This window comes from Podarcis vaucheri (genome assembly GCF_965113315.1).
Source record: "Podarcis vaucheri genome assembly, chromosome: 13".
Lineage (NCBI taxonomy): Eukaryota > Metazoa > Chordata > Lepidosauria > Squamata > Lacertidae > Podarcis > Podarcis vaucheri.
Window position 1 is genome coordinate 14,839,428 of NC_138751.1, and position 16,096 is coordinate 14,855,523.

The 16,096-nt window shown below is 47.6% G+C and overlaps 2 protein-coding genes across 4 annotated transcripts in view; one reads left to right on the forward strand and one right to left on the reverse strand.

Annotated features, from left to right (window-relative positions):
- LOC309517154 (C-type lectin BpLec-like) overlaps nt 1-16,096 on the reverse strand; it is a 97,295-nt gene that overhangs the window by 34,327 nt on the left and 46,872 nt on the right. The window contains exon 1 of one of the 3 annotated variants that reach the window (XM_082196248.1): nt 6,203-6,398. The exons of the other annotated variants lie outside the window; for them this stretch is intronic. The gene's annotated coding sequence lies outside the window, so the exon portion shown is untranslated. Of the gene's footprint in view, nt 1-6,202; nt 6,399-16,096 lie in introns of those variants that run through there. 3 annotated transcript variants of the gene reach the window in all.
- LOC309517160 (C-type lectin BpLec-like) lies at nt 2,051-11,371 on the forward strand. The gene is made up of 6 exons (XM_082196255.1): nt 2,051-2,113; nt 3,705-3,777; nt 4,266-4,357; nt 5,839-5,979; nt 6,893-7,007; nt 11,118-11,371. The coding sequence occupies exons 2-6, from the start codon at nt 3,717-3,719 to the stop codon at nt 11,177-11,179; spliced, it is 471 nt and encodes a 156-aa protein (XP_082052381.1). The 5' UTR covers nt 2,051-2,113; nt 3,705-3,716; the 3' UTR covers nt 11,180-11,371.

Sequence of the window (16,096 nt, forward strand, 5' to 3'; positions counted from 1 at the left end):
GAGCTGCAGCTGCTCAAGTTTCTTCTTCTGCAGAACTTAGATGCACAGGACCAATGGCAGACCTTGGGGGTCTCCCATTTCAGCAGTGCCTTGTGTGATGCCAAAATCCGGCACCCCTTTCCCCTCCGTTCTACATCATCATTGTGGGCCAAATCTGAGGTGCCCCCAGGGCTCCATGCTCAGGGTGACTGAACCAGTCATGCTCCCCCAAACCAGCCTCTGGCAGGAGCCCAGCCAACTTTTGCATCCGGCCACTGTAGATACTTTTTAGTTTTCTGCCATTTATTTCCTTCCAGAAGTGCCAGCTCGGTGTGTGTGTGTGTGTGTGTGGCTGAGCACTTTGGGGCCCCTGAATAATTTTGGGGCCATAGCTGAGCCCCTTCAGTGTTCAGGGGGGTGGAGGAGGTTATGCGCAGAGCAGTGACGTCTGTGGCCGCCTCTCCTTCTGCAGCTGCCAGAGAAGGAGGCCTCAGCTCCTCCTGACTTTGTGTACTCCAAGCAACCCAAGCACCAGCTTCTACTCCTCCTCCTCCTCAGCACTCGGGATGTTAGGATCACACCGCTTGGAATGCACAGTGCTAGGCATGTGTTTGATGTCACAGGCATGCACAAAATGCTGTTAGCCCTACAATGGAAGCATATGAGAACTGGCACCAATAAGAGATTTTCTTCTGGGCTTATATCTGTTTGGTAGGCAGTGCTGGTGATAGGCTATTTGTGCCCTAGGCAATGCTAACTGCATGCAACTCCCTCCTCAATTTCTAACTTCAATTTTCAAAAACATTTCTTGTGGGAAAATCGGAAAGCACAATTTGCCAATTCTTTCAGGTAAAGTTCTGATGCTTGCGCACAGGGGTCAACAAACTTTTTCAGCAGAGGGCCAGTCCACTGTCCCTCAGACCTTGTGGGGGACCGGACCGTATTTTGAAAAATAAAAATAAAACATGAAGAAATTCCTATGCCCCACAAATAACCCAGAGATGCATTTTAAATAAAAGGACACATTCTACTCATGTAAAAACACGCTGGTTCCCGGACTGTCCGCAGGCCGGATTTAGAAGGCGATTGGGTCAGATTCGCCCCCCAGGCTTTAGTTTGCCTGCCCATGCTTTAGCAGGTTCAGTTGATATAGTTGCCAAGCTAATTAGTCTACTGTTGAGTGTATGGTCATTCTTGTCAGCCATAGCTCATTAGAACAATGAATGCATTACCTAAACAACATTAAGATGTGACTGTAAGAATTATGATTAATTGCATTTTCCACTTTTTATTTACAGGTATATTATGTAACCCCCAATCAACTCTAGGGATTATCAGTGAGGGGGAAACAGATCTTCATTAGGGCCACACCAAAGGACAGAAAGGTCAAACCTGATATCCTTGCAGATTTTGGTTCCAGTAAATACAGGGGCTTGCCATGCTTGTGTAGTAAGGCACAACTAACACAGATGAGACTGGGGTGGGTCAGAGTGGTGGTGAGTTTGTGGCAATGTGAATGCAGCAGCAGAAGGAACTTGGCATTAGGATAAACATATTAGCAACCAGACGTGCTAAGTTGGGCCAAACATTGGGGGGGGTGTGTGCGTGTGCACACGAGATCCCACCCGTCGGACCACACCTGCTGTGGGCACCTGCCAGGACGCTCTGGCGATCACGGCGGGGGGCACACAGAGGGCAAAAACTGCCCTCCAAGCCTCCTGCTCTGGCGATCATGGTGGGTGGCACCTAGAGGGGAAATTGCTTTCCAAGTGAAATGCCCCTGCCTGGCATGGGAGCACTCACCTGGGGGCAGTGGGGGATGGCAGCCACCTCAATATTGGGGGGGGGGTCCTCAAAATATCAAGGGGGCTGAAGCTCCTTGCACCTGGTGCTCCTGTTAGCAATTACTCTGAATATCCATCCAATCAATTTGTCTGTGGTTTTCGGTGGAATCTGAAACCTGCCTTTTCTCTCTTAATCTGTAGTCCATATATGGGTAAGTGGTTCCTCTTTCTTCCTGCCTTTCCATGCCATGCCCTAGCCAAGCTCTATATAAGAATGAGCCCAGCAGCCTGAGACACAGACCTGCCACTGTAGGAAGCAGCATCCATATCCTCAACAGGACAGAGCTTGGGTAAGTTGCAGGTCGGGATGAGCGAATCTGACAATTTTGGTCTCTTCCAGTCTTTCACATCAGCTGGCAATTTTCTTTTTTAAAAACCAGGACATCAGTGAACTTCTTCCAATGTACACATTTCTGGAATCCTTTCTCCTTTCTGTAATGCACTTCTAATGCAATTTTCTTGTATATAGGCATTTTTACACATGCTGTATCCTAGTACAGTGGAACCTCGGAAGCTGAACGCATTTGAACTCGAACTTTTAGGCTCCTGAATGATCGAAAAACAGAAGTGATTGTTCTGGTTTTCGACTGATTTTCAGAAGCCGAATGTCCAGCGGCTTCCGATTGGCTGGAGCATGCTCCTGCAGCCAATTGGAAGCTGTGCCTTTGTTTTCGAACTGTTCCGGGAGTCGAACGGACTCCCAGAATGGATTGGATTTGGAAACCAAGGTAGGACTGTATTGCATCGTTCTACACATTCCGTGGCTGTCGAATTGCACTGCCCACCATGTCTGTTCTGACAATGTGGCTGCTGGTTCACACTTTGAGGAACTGAAACCAGATTTTAAGGAAGCACAGCTTTTGAAGAAATGGGATACTACCTGCCTTCCTTGGATGCTAAAACTGATGAGGATTTGTCCCATGAATTTTTTCTCAGATTCATGCAGGAGCCCAGTCAGCTGCAGTCAGTCCTTTTGTGTGGCAAGCGTCCTAAGGAAACACTGCAGTGGAAGGGAATCGGTAGGATAAGCAAAGGGGCAGGAAAATTCACTGTGCTTGATGCAACAAGGGCAAAGCTCCTGTGGATCTACGTCAAGCAGATTTCCTGACAATGCGGCTGCTGATTTGCACTTTATTTGGGGGCTGCCATCTGTACTGCACTCTATGCACTCAATGAACTATCTGTATTCTTATGCCAGGAGAGCTCGATTGATTACTATCAATTGCTTTCCAGCAGAATAATAAGTGTGTTTGTGAGGTGGGACATGGCAGGTGACCTGCCACCATGAATCCTGCCACTGCCCAGGGCATAAGGTTTTGTGGGAGTTTTCTTTGTTGTCCTTCATTGGCTCCAATGGAAGGGGAGAATTAGTTACACCATTTCCAGGCAGGTGCTGATGATGTCCCGCCCCTGGGGCCTCTTGCATGAATCAATAAGATTGGATCAAGCAGATCCAAAGCAATCTCTGTCCTTCCTTTGCCTGTTTCTGGGGCTACCACCAGGGAATTACACTTTGCTCCCTGAGCTCCCCGTGCCCTTCTGCCAACAAAGATCTTTTTCTTCCTGCCATCACTACATGGACAAAATGGCAATCAGTAGGGATAAGTTTTGATTTACTGTACTTTCCTTTCCATAAAAGGTCAACCAGAAGATGGAACATATTCAGCACTAGGTGCCTCTGCAGACGAACCTTATTTGACTCCATGATACTTCAACAATCGCCAACTTTAAGTTTTGGGTTCTCTCTTCTTTCTCTAATCTTCCCATTTATGATTTTAAGAACAGAAAATACCGATTTACTTCTTCCTGCTATCCCCACATTTACAATGCCAATAAGTAAGGATAGGTTTTTAATTTGCTGCACATTTCCTTCCACTAAAGGTCACCCAGAAGATGGGGGTTGTCACCTACCTTTGCCTTCTTGGTTTCCTGGTCTCCTATTCTTTCCCAGCAGGTGAGTGCTTTAACATTTATCTGGGAATTCCCCAGAAATTTTAATTGGGGTTAAGCATTTATAAAAACAAAACTACTTGTCAGATTTCCAGGTGATGGTAATCCACCCAAGGCTGTTGGAATAAATAACCAGGCAATGGAAGCAGGTCCATTAGGGTGAATAGGGAACTGCCCTACCAACCTCAATCTGCTTTGAACCACTCCTCATATTCATATTGACAACCAGTCAGGGAGTGGCGCTGCCTGTCATTGACTCTGGATCCACTTACTGTTTGCCTCCTTGCTTTCTGTCCCAATTTCATATTGGTGCCATGGGGTACCAGTCACCAATGGAAGCAGGAATGTTTAAATTAGGTCTGCATTCATTAATCTTAAAATTATCTGTGCACATTTGTAGGTGAAGTAGGATTCCACATTGAAAATTGCATTTTAACAGCTTTTGTCCCCCCTCCCCCATCTTTTTCTTCTTTTACTCCTCTCTCCATACAGTAAAGGCCAGATCCTGTCCCAGGAATTGGATGAAGTCCCAGGGCAGCTGCTATGCATATTTTGACTCTCAGAAAACTTGGTCTGAAGCTGAGGTAAGAAGCTGTTTCTCACCAACCAAGCTGTCACATCAGGTGCTGTGATGGGTTTCAGATGACATTTTTGTGAGGAGGGCTATCAGTGTGAGCTGTTGGGAGACAATACCTGGCCAGCATCTTGGTATAATCAAAAGAGAGTTGCTCACCCATTGTGTTCAATTAACCTGTTTCCACAGGAGCCAAGAAAGCTTAATTAACAGTCAGGAGGGATGGCCTGGCAAGAAGGTACCACCTCACAAGTGAAAAGATACAAGCTATCTCTGCCCCTTTGTCCCTCCAGCTTGCATGTGAGCAGGAGGGACCTCAGGGCTCACTCAGCTGGGGGGGGGGGAGTGGAGCCTTCCCACCCCCAAGCCAAGAACCGCAAACAAGCTGTGTCATCCTCAGCTCTGCAGGGTGTTGGGATGAATGTGCCTCATCTCTTGCAATGAGAGCTGTGGCCGTTTCACCCCATGCCTTGAGGGCTGGGGCCAGTACAGATTGTTGTTTCAACACCATGGTGTATCGCCAGATTGTGATGTTTGGCTGGTGACACATCATGGTGTTGAAAACCTGACACCACCCAGCTATATACAGTTAAGAACAACTATTTCAAACATTAAGATAATAGTTAAATTCAAGGATAAGCTACAAAACCAGATTAAAACACAGGTCAGCATTCCACATGCCTGCAGAAAGGTAAAGGGACCCCTGACCATTAGGTCCAGTCGTGACTGACTCTGGGGTTGCGCGCTCATCTCGCTCTATAGGCCGAGGGAGCCGGCGTTTGTCTGCAGACAGCCTCTGGGTCATGTGGCCAGCATGACTAAGCGCTTCTGGTGAACCAGAGCAGCACACGGAAATGCCGTTTACCTTCCCGCCGGAGCAGTCCCTATTTATCTACTTGCAATTTGACGGGCTTTCGAACTGCTAAGTTGGCAGGAGCAGGGACCGAGCAACAGGAGCTCCTTCGAACCGCTGACCTTCTGATCGGCAAGTCCTAGGCTCTGTGGTTTAACCCACAGCGCCACCTGCTTCTGAAAAGAGTGCAGCCAAATCATGACTATGAGCATTCTACCTGCATTCATCCTAGTTTTTGTGTATGAGCTTCAAGGTGGTTTTCTTGCACCAAGATTGAGTGCTTTAAGCACCTTTAATTGCACTCGTGTGCAGCAGGTCCAGCAGGTTTCTTTAGTTTCCCAGCAGGTCCAGAGGATGGAGAAAGGGGCCTGGCTTCACTCACACTATTTTCTTCACCCCTTTTTCTCTCTTCCTTCCTCAGCTGCTTTAGTTCCCATTTGAAAAACTTCCAACTCTCCACCACTGGTGTTTTATGATTTTTAAATAATTGTTATTACTTATTTGACAAGTTCTGAACCACTCTGGGAAAGCTTTGTGGGAAAGTGTGTGTGTGTGTGTGTGTGTGTGTGTGTGTGTGTGTGTGTGTGTGTGTGTTAGCAATAGTGGTGGAGCTTATTTATTTGCTTGGCTATTCTCAGAATGAGTGCCTGAGCTATGGCTGTGGGACCCATCTTGCCTCCATCCTCAATGAGAAAGAGTCAGATGTGGTGGCCAGTTACATCTCTGCAAACCAGAAAAACGCAAGCCAGGTCTGGATTGGGCTGCATGATCCCACTGAGGTGAGTTGCCTTTACTTTCTCTATTTCAGGCCATTGTCACTGAGTAACGGCCTCTTAGCATCACCATTCCAACCTTACCCGAATCGTCTCCCCAGATGACTCCAATATGTGACTTTTCCACAATTTTCTAATAGAATCCTCCTCTAATATTGCTGTGGAAGTGGGGAGATGATTAACATATTCAATCCTCCTGGCAAACTGGGAATAATATCCCCTCACTCACCCAAGTTTAGGATGTTCCACCATTCTCCAGCAGAGTTTCTTGTTCTTTGAAGAAAATAAGTGGCTCACGTAAATGTAAACTAAGCTTTGAATAATAAAGAAAACTGTAACAAAATAACAAAATAAGAGAAACTAAATACAACAACATGAGGCTAGTCTGAGGCAAGAAGCGAGAAGATGCAGTTGGTCCCTCTTAACTGATATTCTTAACGGAACACAGACACTGAAGGGAGGGGCTCTAGACTTGTGTCCGGAGCTAAACACACAAGTCCCGCCCACCAGATACCAAGCACTCTACTATTCAAATTAGTGTTTTTCCTACAAATACAATTGTACCTTGGTTCTTAAACACCTTGTGACTCAAACCTTTTGGCTTCTAAACACGGTAAACCCGGAAGTGAGTTTTCCAGTTTGTAAACGTTCTTTGAAACCCTAACGTCTGATGCGACTTCCGTAGCTTCTGATTGAGTGCAGGAAGCTCCTGCAGCCTATTGGAAGCCACACTTTGGTTTTTGAACGTTTTCGGAAGTCGAACGGGCTTCTGGAAAGGATTCCATTAGAGAACCAAGATACAACTGTATCTCCATCATAACTGGCAATAGCTTCATAACTGGCCAACTCTCCATGTGACCTTTGCATTGGCCTCCTCGTTTCAAATGAATGTATGATCTGTTCTATCACATTGCTGCAGAAAGGGCATTGGAGGTGGTTGGATGACGAGATCTACAATTACAAACGCTGGGATTCTCATCGCCCAGACAACTACAACAATGAAGAATATTGTGTGCATCTGCTAAAGGACGCAGGTAAGCAAGCAATTTGTAGGGACTGATAAAAAAAAGGTTTCATGCCTATCGCTCCATCAGTTTCAAGTATTTTAAAGGGTAGTATCTGACTTTAAAAATCAAAATGATCAAACTCAGTATACTTTGGATAGTCATTGCTATTGATGGTCCATTCATTTGAAAGGTTTACTCTGGGTATTAGTTGAGTGAATACAGTGGCAGAGCTTCATGCTCTGGCACCGGGGGGGGGGCGAGCAGGTGGGGGAGGGGCTGGTGCACATCCTGGGGGCAGGGGGCTCTGCTTGCGGGGCTGGGGCGCCCAGCACTGGTGGGGGGAAGCCACAATGGCACCCTGCCCGGATCACCCTGCCAGGGGCAGGACACTCCCCTCTCACTCCTCTTCCTCTGCCAGTGAGTGGATACACTCTCAGCCTGGTGCTTCTCTGTACTAAGGTTCACAAGTCAATATCTCTGGAGATCTGACCAGAAGTGGTCCAACTTATTGATCCTTTAAGGACACTTCCAATCATACCATGAAGCAGAATCTTTTTCTGCAGTCGACCTTCATTCTTCGGTTGCATGTGATCACATATTTTGTTCAGAAAACAGCGGTTGCCAAACTAAGGTCTGGGTTATGCCATCTTATATTCTATCATGTTTCTTAACAAAATGATTAGGCTCAAACAGCATTATTATTATTATTATTATTATTATTATTATTATTATTATTATTATTATTTATACCCCACTCACCTGACTGGGTTTCCCCAGCAACTCTGGGTGGCTCCCAACAGAATAGTAAAAGCACAATATAACATATAAGACTTTGAAGCCAGGTGATCAGTGAGTGACCTTCATATGTTTTGTTAGTTCTGGGTCACAGCCCTGCTGTGAGTCCTGAAAAGTCCAGACTCACTGGAACAAACTCTGGGGTTGGGGCAAATGTTGAAAATGCTTTTAAATGCTTTCTAATTTTTAATTTTTAATCTGTGGCGTTTTAAATTTGGGTTTTTTGTTTTGTTTTTGCTCTGTTGGGGGGAGGGATAAACGTTTAGTTGGGCCTGGGGATTAGTTTAACTTTAGTATAATTATAAATTGTTTGTTTGTTGTTGTTGCTTTCTACTGCTTTATTGGTTCATTGTATAGTTTGTATTCTGTTCTGAAGGGGAGAGGGTCAGGGCTGTCTGGGAGTGGGCCCCAGTCAACAGAATGGCTGGGGTGCACTTGGACACCTGATCTCAGTGATCATGGGTAGGAGGAGGAGTTACGCTAAGACCAGACCATGTCATTAACGAGGAGGCAGGCTTAGTTGTTGTTTGAAGACTATCCCTGCCTCTGGGTCTGGTCTTGACCACAAGGATACTGGATTCAACAAGGGAGACCCACATGACCTGAAGGTGCTGCTGTGCAGTGCCAGGTCAATGATTCACAAGACCACTGAGATCCACGACAGGATGGAGGACTTGACCTGGCATGTGTAACAGAGACTTGGCTGGATGAAGAAGATGGGCCTGTCCTTGTCGCTGCTTGTCTACCAGGTTTCTCTTACACACAGCAACCCAGGTCATATGGGCGGGGAGGCGAGGTTGCAGTAAGTTTTGGGAAGTCAATAGCTTGCACAAGGCATCCTATTGGGAAGACCCAGTTTTCTGAGCGTGTGTTCTGGAAGTTGGACAACAGGGACAGTACAGGATTCCTTTTGGTGTACTGACCTCCCCGCTGTACCAAGGATTCCCTGCCTGAGCTGCTTCAGGTCGTGGTGGATGTTCTCCTGGAGACACCTAGTTTGGTTGTCCTAGGGGATTTAACATCCATGCTGACACGACCTTACAAGGCGCTGCTTGGGACTTCGTGGAAAGCATGGTCTCCATGAGGCTGTCCCTGAATGAATTTCGCCCAACTCATTGTTGCGGACATGCCTTAGACCTGGAGTTCACCTCTATGGATGTGGGTGATCTGACACTAAGTAAAAGCGAAACAAAAGAAGCGCCATGGTCAGATCACTTCCTGGTGCTGCAACCCTTTCCCTCTGCAGGGAGGTGGGACTGATTTGGACCCCCCCCACTTAATGGATTCAAATGGTTTCCAGAGTGTAGTAGGGGATGTTTTATCCCATGTTGATGGCCTTTCAGCTGATTCCCCGGTGGCCCACTGGAATGCAGAGTTAACCAGAGCTATCGACTGTCTGGCTCCGAAGCGCTCTCTCCAACTGCATGGAGCCTGGTAGCCTCATGGTTTTATCCAGAGCCGAGGGTGATGAAACAATGACTGAAGTGGCAATAGCACCAGTGGTGGAAATCGGACCAGAAACGGGTTAGAGCTCAATGTCGAGCCTACCAAGTGGCAATAGCGATGGTGAAGAGGTCCTTCTTCACTGCCTCTATTGCATCTACAGAAAACAGCAGCAAGAGACTCTTTCAGGTGGTTCACAATCTAACAGGACCACCTTCACCATTGGGGCCTGGTAAGGACTCCAAGATCTCCTGCAATGATTTTGCAACTTTTTTGCAGGCAAAGCCGCTCAGATTCGGAAAGAGGTAGACGCCATCATGGGAGCAGGGCTGGGGCAGGAGAGTGCTAGAGTCCTGTCTATTCCAGTTGCAAGGGATCAGTTGCATGGCCTCCGAGGATGTGGACAGGCTGCTTGGATGAGTGAAACTGACCACCTGTCTCCTCGATCCTTGCCTATCCTGGCTCGTAAAAGTGAGCCGGGAAGGGCAGGGTGATGGGCTCCGGGGGATTGTGAATGCTTCCCTCTGTGAGCAGCAAGCTTTCCCGGAACCGCTGAAAGAGGCAGTTATTAAACCGCGTCTTTAAAAAACATCTTTGGACATGGCCAATATGGACAACTATCACCCAGTCTCAAATCTTCCATTCTTGGGCAAAGTGACTGAGCAGGTGGTTGCTGAACAACTCCAAGCACGCCTGGAGGATGCGGACCATTTGGATCCCTTCCAATTGGGATTCAGGCCTCATCATGGGACTGAAACTGCCTTGGTCATGCTGGTCAATGATCTCTGGTGGACTAGGGACAAAGGTGAAAGCTGTTTCCTAGTTCTGCTGGATCTCTCAGTGGCCTTTGATACCATCAACCATGACATCCTTCTGGACTGTCTAGAGGCGCTAGGAGCTGGGGGCACTGTTATATACTGGTTCTGCTCCTTCCTCCTGGGCCATGTTCAGAAAGTGGTGGTGGGGGGTGAGTGTTCAGACCCCTGGGCTCTCACTTGTGGGGTGCCTCAGGGTTCTGTCCTCTCCCCCATGCTTTTCAACATCTACATGCAGCCGCTGGGAGAGATCATCAGGGGGTTTGGGCTGGGTGTTCATCAGTATGCAGATGATACCCAGCTCTACCTCTCTTTCAAATCAGAACCAGTGAAGGCGGTGAAGATCCTTTTTGAGTGTCTGGAGGCAGTTGGAGGATGGATGGCAGCTAAAAGATTGAGGCTGAATCCTGACAAGACAGAAGTACTGTTTTGGGGGGACAGGGGGATGGCAGGTGTGGAGGACTCTCTGGTTCTGAATGGGGTAACTGTGCACCTGAAGGACCAGATGTGCAGCCTGGGACTCATTTTAGACTCACAGCTGTCCATGGAGGCACAGGCCAATTCTGTGTTCAGGGCAGCTGCCTACCAGCTCCATCTGGTATGCAGGCTGAGACCCTACCTGCTTGCGGACTGTCTTGCCAGAGTGGTGCATGCTCTAGTTATCTCCCGCTTTGACTACTGCAATGCGCTCTGTGTGGGGCTACCTTTGAAGGTGAGCCAGAAACTGCAATTAATCCAGAATGCGGCACTAGACTGGTGACTGGGAGTGGCTGCAGAGACTGTATAACACTGGTCCTGAAAGACCTACATTGGCTCCCACTACGTTTCTGAGCACAATTCAAAGTGTTGGTGCTGATCTTGATAGCCCTCAATGGACTCAGCCCAGTATACCTGAAGGAGTGTCTCCACCCCCATCGTTCAACCTGGCACAGAGGTCCAGCTCTGAGGGCCTTCTGGTGGTTCCCTCACTATTATTAAAGTCTGAATCCATTTTATTCCCCCTACACATTGGGGAATGGAATAATAGGCAATAAGAAGTAACTTTCCTTATTTCTTGAATTATAATTTTTGTTTTGAATTTCAGGTTTTAAGAAGTGGAATGATGTAAAATGCAACAACAAGTATGCTTTCATCTGCAAGCGATAACTCTAAAGGAGACTTCCCTTCTCCACTGTGTTGGCTGGGAAGATGCCTTGACATTATATGTATTTCTGCTCTCTCTCATCACTTTCAAAATAGCCATTGCTATAGAGATGCCTCTTCAATTTCCCCCTTCCCTTTGAAATTTTCTTGGACCTGCAGCAGAGCATCATCTTAATAAATTCTCTTCCATGCATATTTTCCTTATTGCATTGCTGTTCTGCTTTGTCCATCCATACTTACAAGCACGGCCACCCCACCCATGAGGCAAAGTGAAGTTCTTGCCTCAGACGGCAAGCTGGGATGGGTAGCAGATTGGCCTCCTGCTCTTGTTGACAGTCTCCTCCGTCTCCACCAGCCTGCCCTGCTTGCATCCACATTCCCTCCTATAATGCAAGGACATCATAGATGATAGGAGAGACCTGCCCCTGTTACATGGGTGCATTATGTATGTGCCCTGAGGGAATGGCAACAAGAATGATGATGAGGGCATTGGCACTGGAAGGCCTTTTCTGGGTGAGTGCCAGCTGCCCACAAGTGGGGACCTGGGGGTGAGTGACAGGGGTGTCATGTGAGCTGGAATTGCATGGGGTGGCAGGAGCTGAAGTCACAGGAGGAGAGAAGGTTATCCTGGCTCTGCCTTTACCACAAACCCAAGTGCTCAATCCCTTCCTGAAGCCATTTACTAGGTACTGGAGTCAGGAACATTGGCATGTTGCTGTTAGGATAAGCCTGACTTTCAGCATAGCTGACAAGAAAGGCTGTAGAGGATTGGTTCCTCCTTTGCAAGGTGTGTAGTTCTTGGGCAGGCAGATGAAGCAGGAAAGAACAGCATCCCCTGCCATGTAAAGGAGGCCCATTGCCTTTTAGACTTCTTAACTATGATTCTTGGGGGTGCAATTTTCTCATTTGCTTCAGTTGCCAGGATGCCTTGGGCTGGCCCTGCCTTGGGGACACTTATTCTACCATCACTGCTGCTCACAACACAGAGAGCATTCATACCTCAAAGTAGCTACAAATCCCATCCTAAAGCTCACTCCTTTTCTCAGAGCTCCTCAGCACAGTTGATAGTATAACCAGAATTGTGGAAGCTGAGGATAGGGAGGATAGGGAGGATAGGGAAAATTATAAGAGGACCCCACAGCATGTGACTGTTGGGATACGTCCGGGGAGACGGGGGCAGTTGGCAGGCCCCCAGCTGGCTCTAGCCCACCGGCCAGCAGCTGGGCGAACTCTGGTTCTTGGAACAGCATCAAAACTGTGACTCAAGCCTCAGAGACCTTTAGAGACTGAGCACATAAGCTAGCAGAGATAAGAACTCTTTGCAACAGAAGTAGCGGACAGAGGCATATGTAAGCATATTTACAAGCATTTATTCAGCATCAGGACAAAGGAAAAAACATGTCTGCTTCCCTTTGTGTCCAAGCAAACAGCATAGGCAAAAGCTATATACAAGGGAAGTTCCCAGCAGACTGTGCTGGACGTAAACTGACATGTGACATACAACAACTCTACATGCCTGTTCTAAAGGTGGAACGAAACTATATCCTAGCAGTGACCTCTGACAAGGCCTGGGATGCTGCATTGTTCATTCGACCAGCCCCAGCAAAAGCTGCCTAGATCTTCCAGTGCAGCCTGGGATAGAAGGAGAAATACTCTTAAGCATTCACAGTTACACACAAAACATTTTGCCAATCACGATAAACAGAAAATTACAACCCATGTGTTTAAGTAAGAATTTTAACTTGCTGCACCTGTGAGATGTTTGATGGCTTTATGGTTGTATTTCTGATTCATTTTATATTTTTTGTTTTGTGCAATGGCTACGGTATGTCAACAAGCAACAGCCCCGTGGTGACAAGCAGACATGGCAAATGGGGTGGGGCATAGGCGTTTCACAAATGTTTTCTCAGTAGGAAGAAAGCCTCGATCTTTCAAGCAAGGTAATTCTGAGTAGCCACCCAATTGCCTTTTATACTGCAAAGGCAGTACTGTGTACTGTACTTGGGGAGTGATTGAAATAATGTTGAAGCGGAGGAAAGTGCTTTAACAAACATATCTCAGTACTGAAGCAGACTTTTGTCCTTTGCCTGATGTCAGGGCTAGCAGCATATATCACCAGCTTCCCCTGTTCCTTTTCTGCTGCTCTGGGAGGCTCCTCTCCAGAGTCCCAGGTTCCTTCCTCTGATTGCTTAGCAGCAGCAATTATGTGATTAAGGATCGTTAGCAATGATGCTGCCTGTCAAAGACTCAGATGGTTGCCTCTATGTTCCTTTTATCCCCCCTGCCTGGTGACCCTGTTTGTACTATTTAATTGCCTTTAAATGTATTAAGAGCTGTAACTCAACCAGAATGGTACGGATTGCTGACTTATAATGGTGACGTTGTACCAGGACTGCCTGCAAGCATTCCAGAGTCTGAGCTTTTCTTTTCTTAAAGTAAATCTCTTCCTGCCTAGAAGGAAACCTAGCAGTTTCTCAGACAGACAACTAGCATGCCAGCAATTTGTAGCTATTTTTAGGTTTGACTGCAGTGAGCCGCACTGCTGGGGGCAGGTCTCTTAGGTGCTGTGCTCCTCGTTCCCTGCGACCACCACCTAAACTTGAGTTGGTGCTCTTGGACCTTGACTTGCAAAGATGGATGGACTGAGAAGGTCATAGTCATGGGTTGCAGTGAATGGCTGCAGAGAGCAAGCCTTGAAGGCTCAATTGTTGAAGGGGGGAAAACAAGGGTGCTGTGCACCCCTAAAGAAAACTCAAAAGGGAGTTTTGGGTGCAGGGTTTTGGCAACGTCAAATTGCGAGCTCCCCTGATAACCCCACCACTCTGAAAGGGGAGGTGGGGGGGGAAAGACAGGGTTGAGCCAAAGCACAAGAATCCATTGCTAACCCCTCCCCCCAATGAGAAGCCTCAGGCTCCAGCTGTAAAGCGGTTAATGTCTGTTGAGGGAGGGGGCCCAACCCATTTGCCGTCTTGCCCTGAGCCCCCTAGTCCCACTTCACCTCACCGGGAAGCGAGCTTTGCTTGATTACATTTCAACACTGGCTGGATGCAGGGATTAGAGGGGTCTGGCACCCCGCTCCCAACTCATAACATTACTATGTCAAATTGACCTCTGCACCAACTATTTCTTAACAAATATTTCTTAACAAATGCAACTATTTCTTAACAAGGGTGACTTGGCTATAGAGGTGGAATGGGCATTAGAAACCACGCTTTGGGTTTGCACAGCTTGCACAAAGAGCTACAGTTGGTCAAGTTCCTTCTTCTGCAGAACAGTTACATTTGCAGGATTCTTTTCACCTTTTGCACCAGGTCATACTTATTATCTACTTGCAAATTTCTTCCACCTCTTTCCTTCTGATTTTATGTGCCTCTCTGCCAGGGGTGCCAGCTTGGGGGTGGGGCTGAGCTCTTTGGGCACCCCAAATGATTTTTTTGGCTGGGGCGGAGCTCCCATAATATTCAGGGGACAGAGGAGGCTGGGCACCAAGCCGCAGTTCGCATGGCTGGTTTCTCCTCCCCCCCCCCCCGGATGTTCCTCTTTTCTGTGTGTATTATTTTTATTAATTTTTTCTATTTTACAATTTAGTATATTCATTTAAACAACCTTTCCTAGTTTCCTAGTTTCCTAGTTCTGCTGGATCTCTCAGCAGCCTTTGACACCATCGACCATAACATCCTTCTGGACCGTCTAGAGGCGCTGGGAGCTGGGGGCAGTGTTATACGGTGGTTCCGCTCCTTTCTCCTGGGCCGTGTCCAGAAAGTGGTGTTGGGGGATGAGTGTTCAGACCCCTGGGCTCTCACTTGTGGGGTGCCTCAGGGTTCTGTCCTCTCCCCCATGCTTTTTAATATCTATATGAAGCCGCTGGGAGAGATCATCTGTGGGTTTGGGCTGGGTGTTCATCAGTATGCAGATGACACCCAGCTCTACCTCTCCTTTAAATCAGAACCAGTGAAGGCGGTGAAGGTCCTGTGTGAGTGCCTGGAGGCGGTTGGAGGATGGATGGCGACTAACAGATTGAGGTTGAATCCTGACAAGACTGAAATACTGTTTTTGGGGGACAGGGGGCGGGCGGGTGTGGGGGGGGGCTCCCTGGTCCTGAATGGGGTAACTGTGCCCCTGAAGGACCAGGTGTGCAGCCTGGGAGTCATTTTGGACTTACAGCTGTCCATGGAGGCGCAGGTTAATTCTGTGTCCAGGGCGGCTGTCTACCAGCTCCATCTGGTATGCAGTCTGAGACCCTACCTGCTTGTGGACAGTCTTGCCAGAGTGGTGCATGCTCCAGTTATCTCCTGCTTGGACTACTGCAATGCGCTCTACGTGGGGCTACCTTTGAAGGTGACCCGGAAACTGCAATTAATCCAGAATGTGGCAGCTAGACTGGTGACCTGGAGTGGCCGCCAGGACCACATAACACTGGTCCTAAGAGATCTGCATTGGCTCCCAGTACGTTTCCGAGCACAAATCAAAGTGTTGGAGCTGACCTTTAAAGCTCTACTCGGCCTCGGTCCTGTATACTTGAAGGAGCGTCTCTCCCCCCCCCATCATTCACCCCGGACACTGAGATCCAGCACCGAGGGCCTTCTGGCGGTTCCCTCATTGCGAGAAGTGAGGTTATAGGCAACCAGACAGAGGGCCTTTTCGGTAGTGGTGCCCGCCCTGTGGAATGTCCCTTCTCTTTCCATGGTTCATTTTGCATATTACAAATCCCTGCATATTTTACATAAACTAAACCATTCAGTATTCCATTATGAAACCCATCAAAACTTGTTTACACTGTTGAATTTATCTGAATGCTGCCAACACTTTCAAGTGCACAGAATTCTCCACCATACATTCAAGAAACATTTACCAATCTTCTTGTTCTCTTATTTGATAGGTTAGGTCTGCAAGCTGCACATATTCCATCAGTTTAAGTCG

Bases quoted from the DNA above. Each gene is read 5' to 3' on its own strand.
- LOC309517160 (XM_082196255.1), top strand. From the start codon at position 3,717: ATGGGGGTTGTCACCTACCTTTGCCTTCTTGGTTTCCTGGTCTCCTAT. The intron at 4,358-5,838 runs GTAAGAAGCTGT...GGCTATTCTCAG, and splicing joins AAACTTGGTCTGAAGCTGAG to AATGAGTGCCTGAGCTATGG. The intron at 5,980-6,892 runs GTGAGTTGCCTT...ACATTGCTGCAG, and splicing joins GGCTGCATGATCCCACTGAG to AAAGGGCATTGGAGGTGGTT.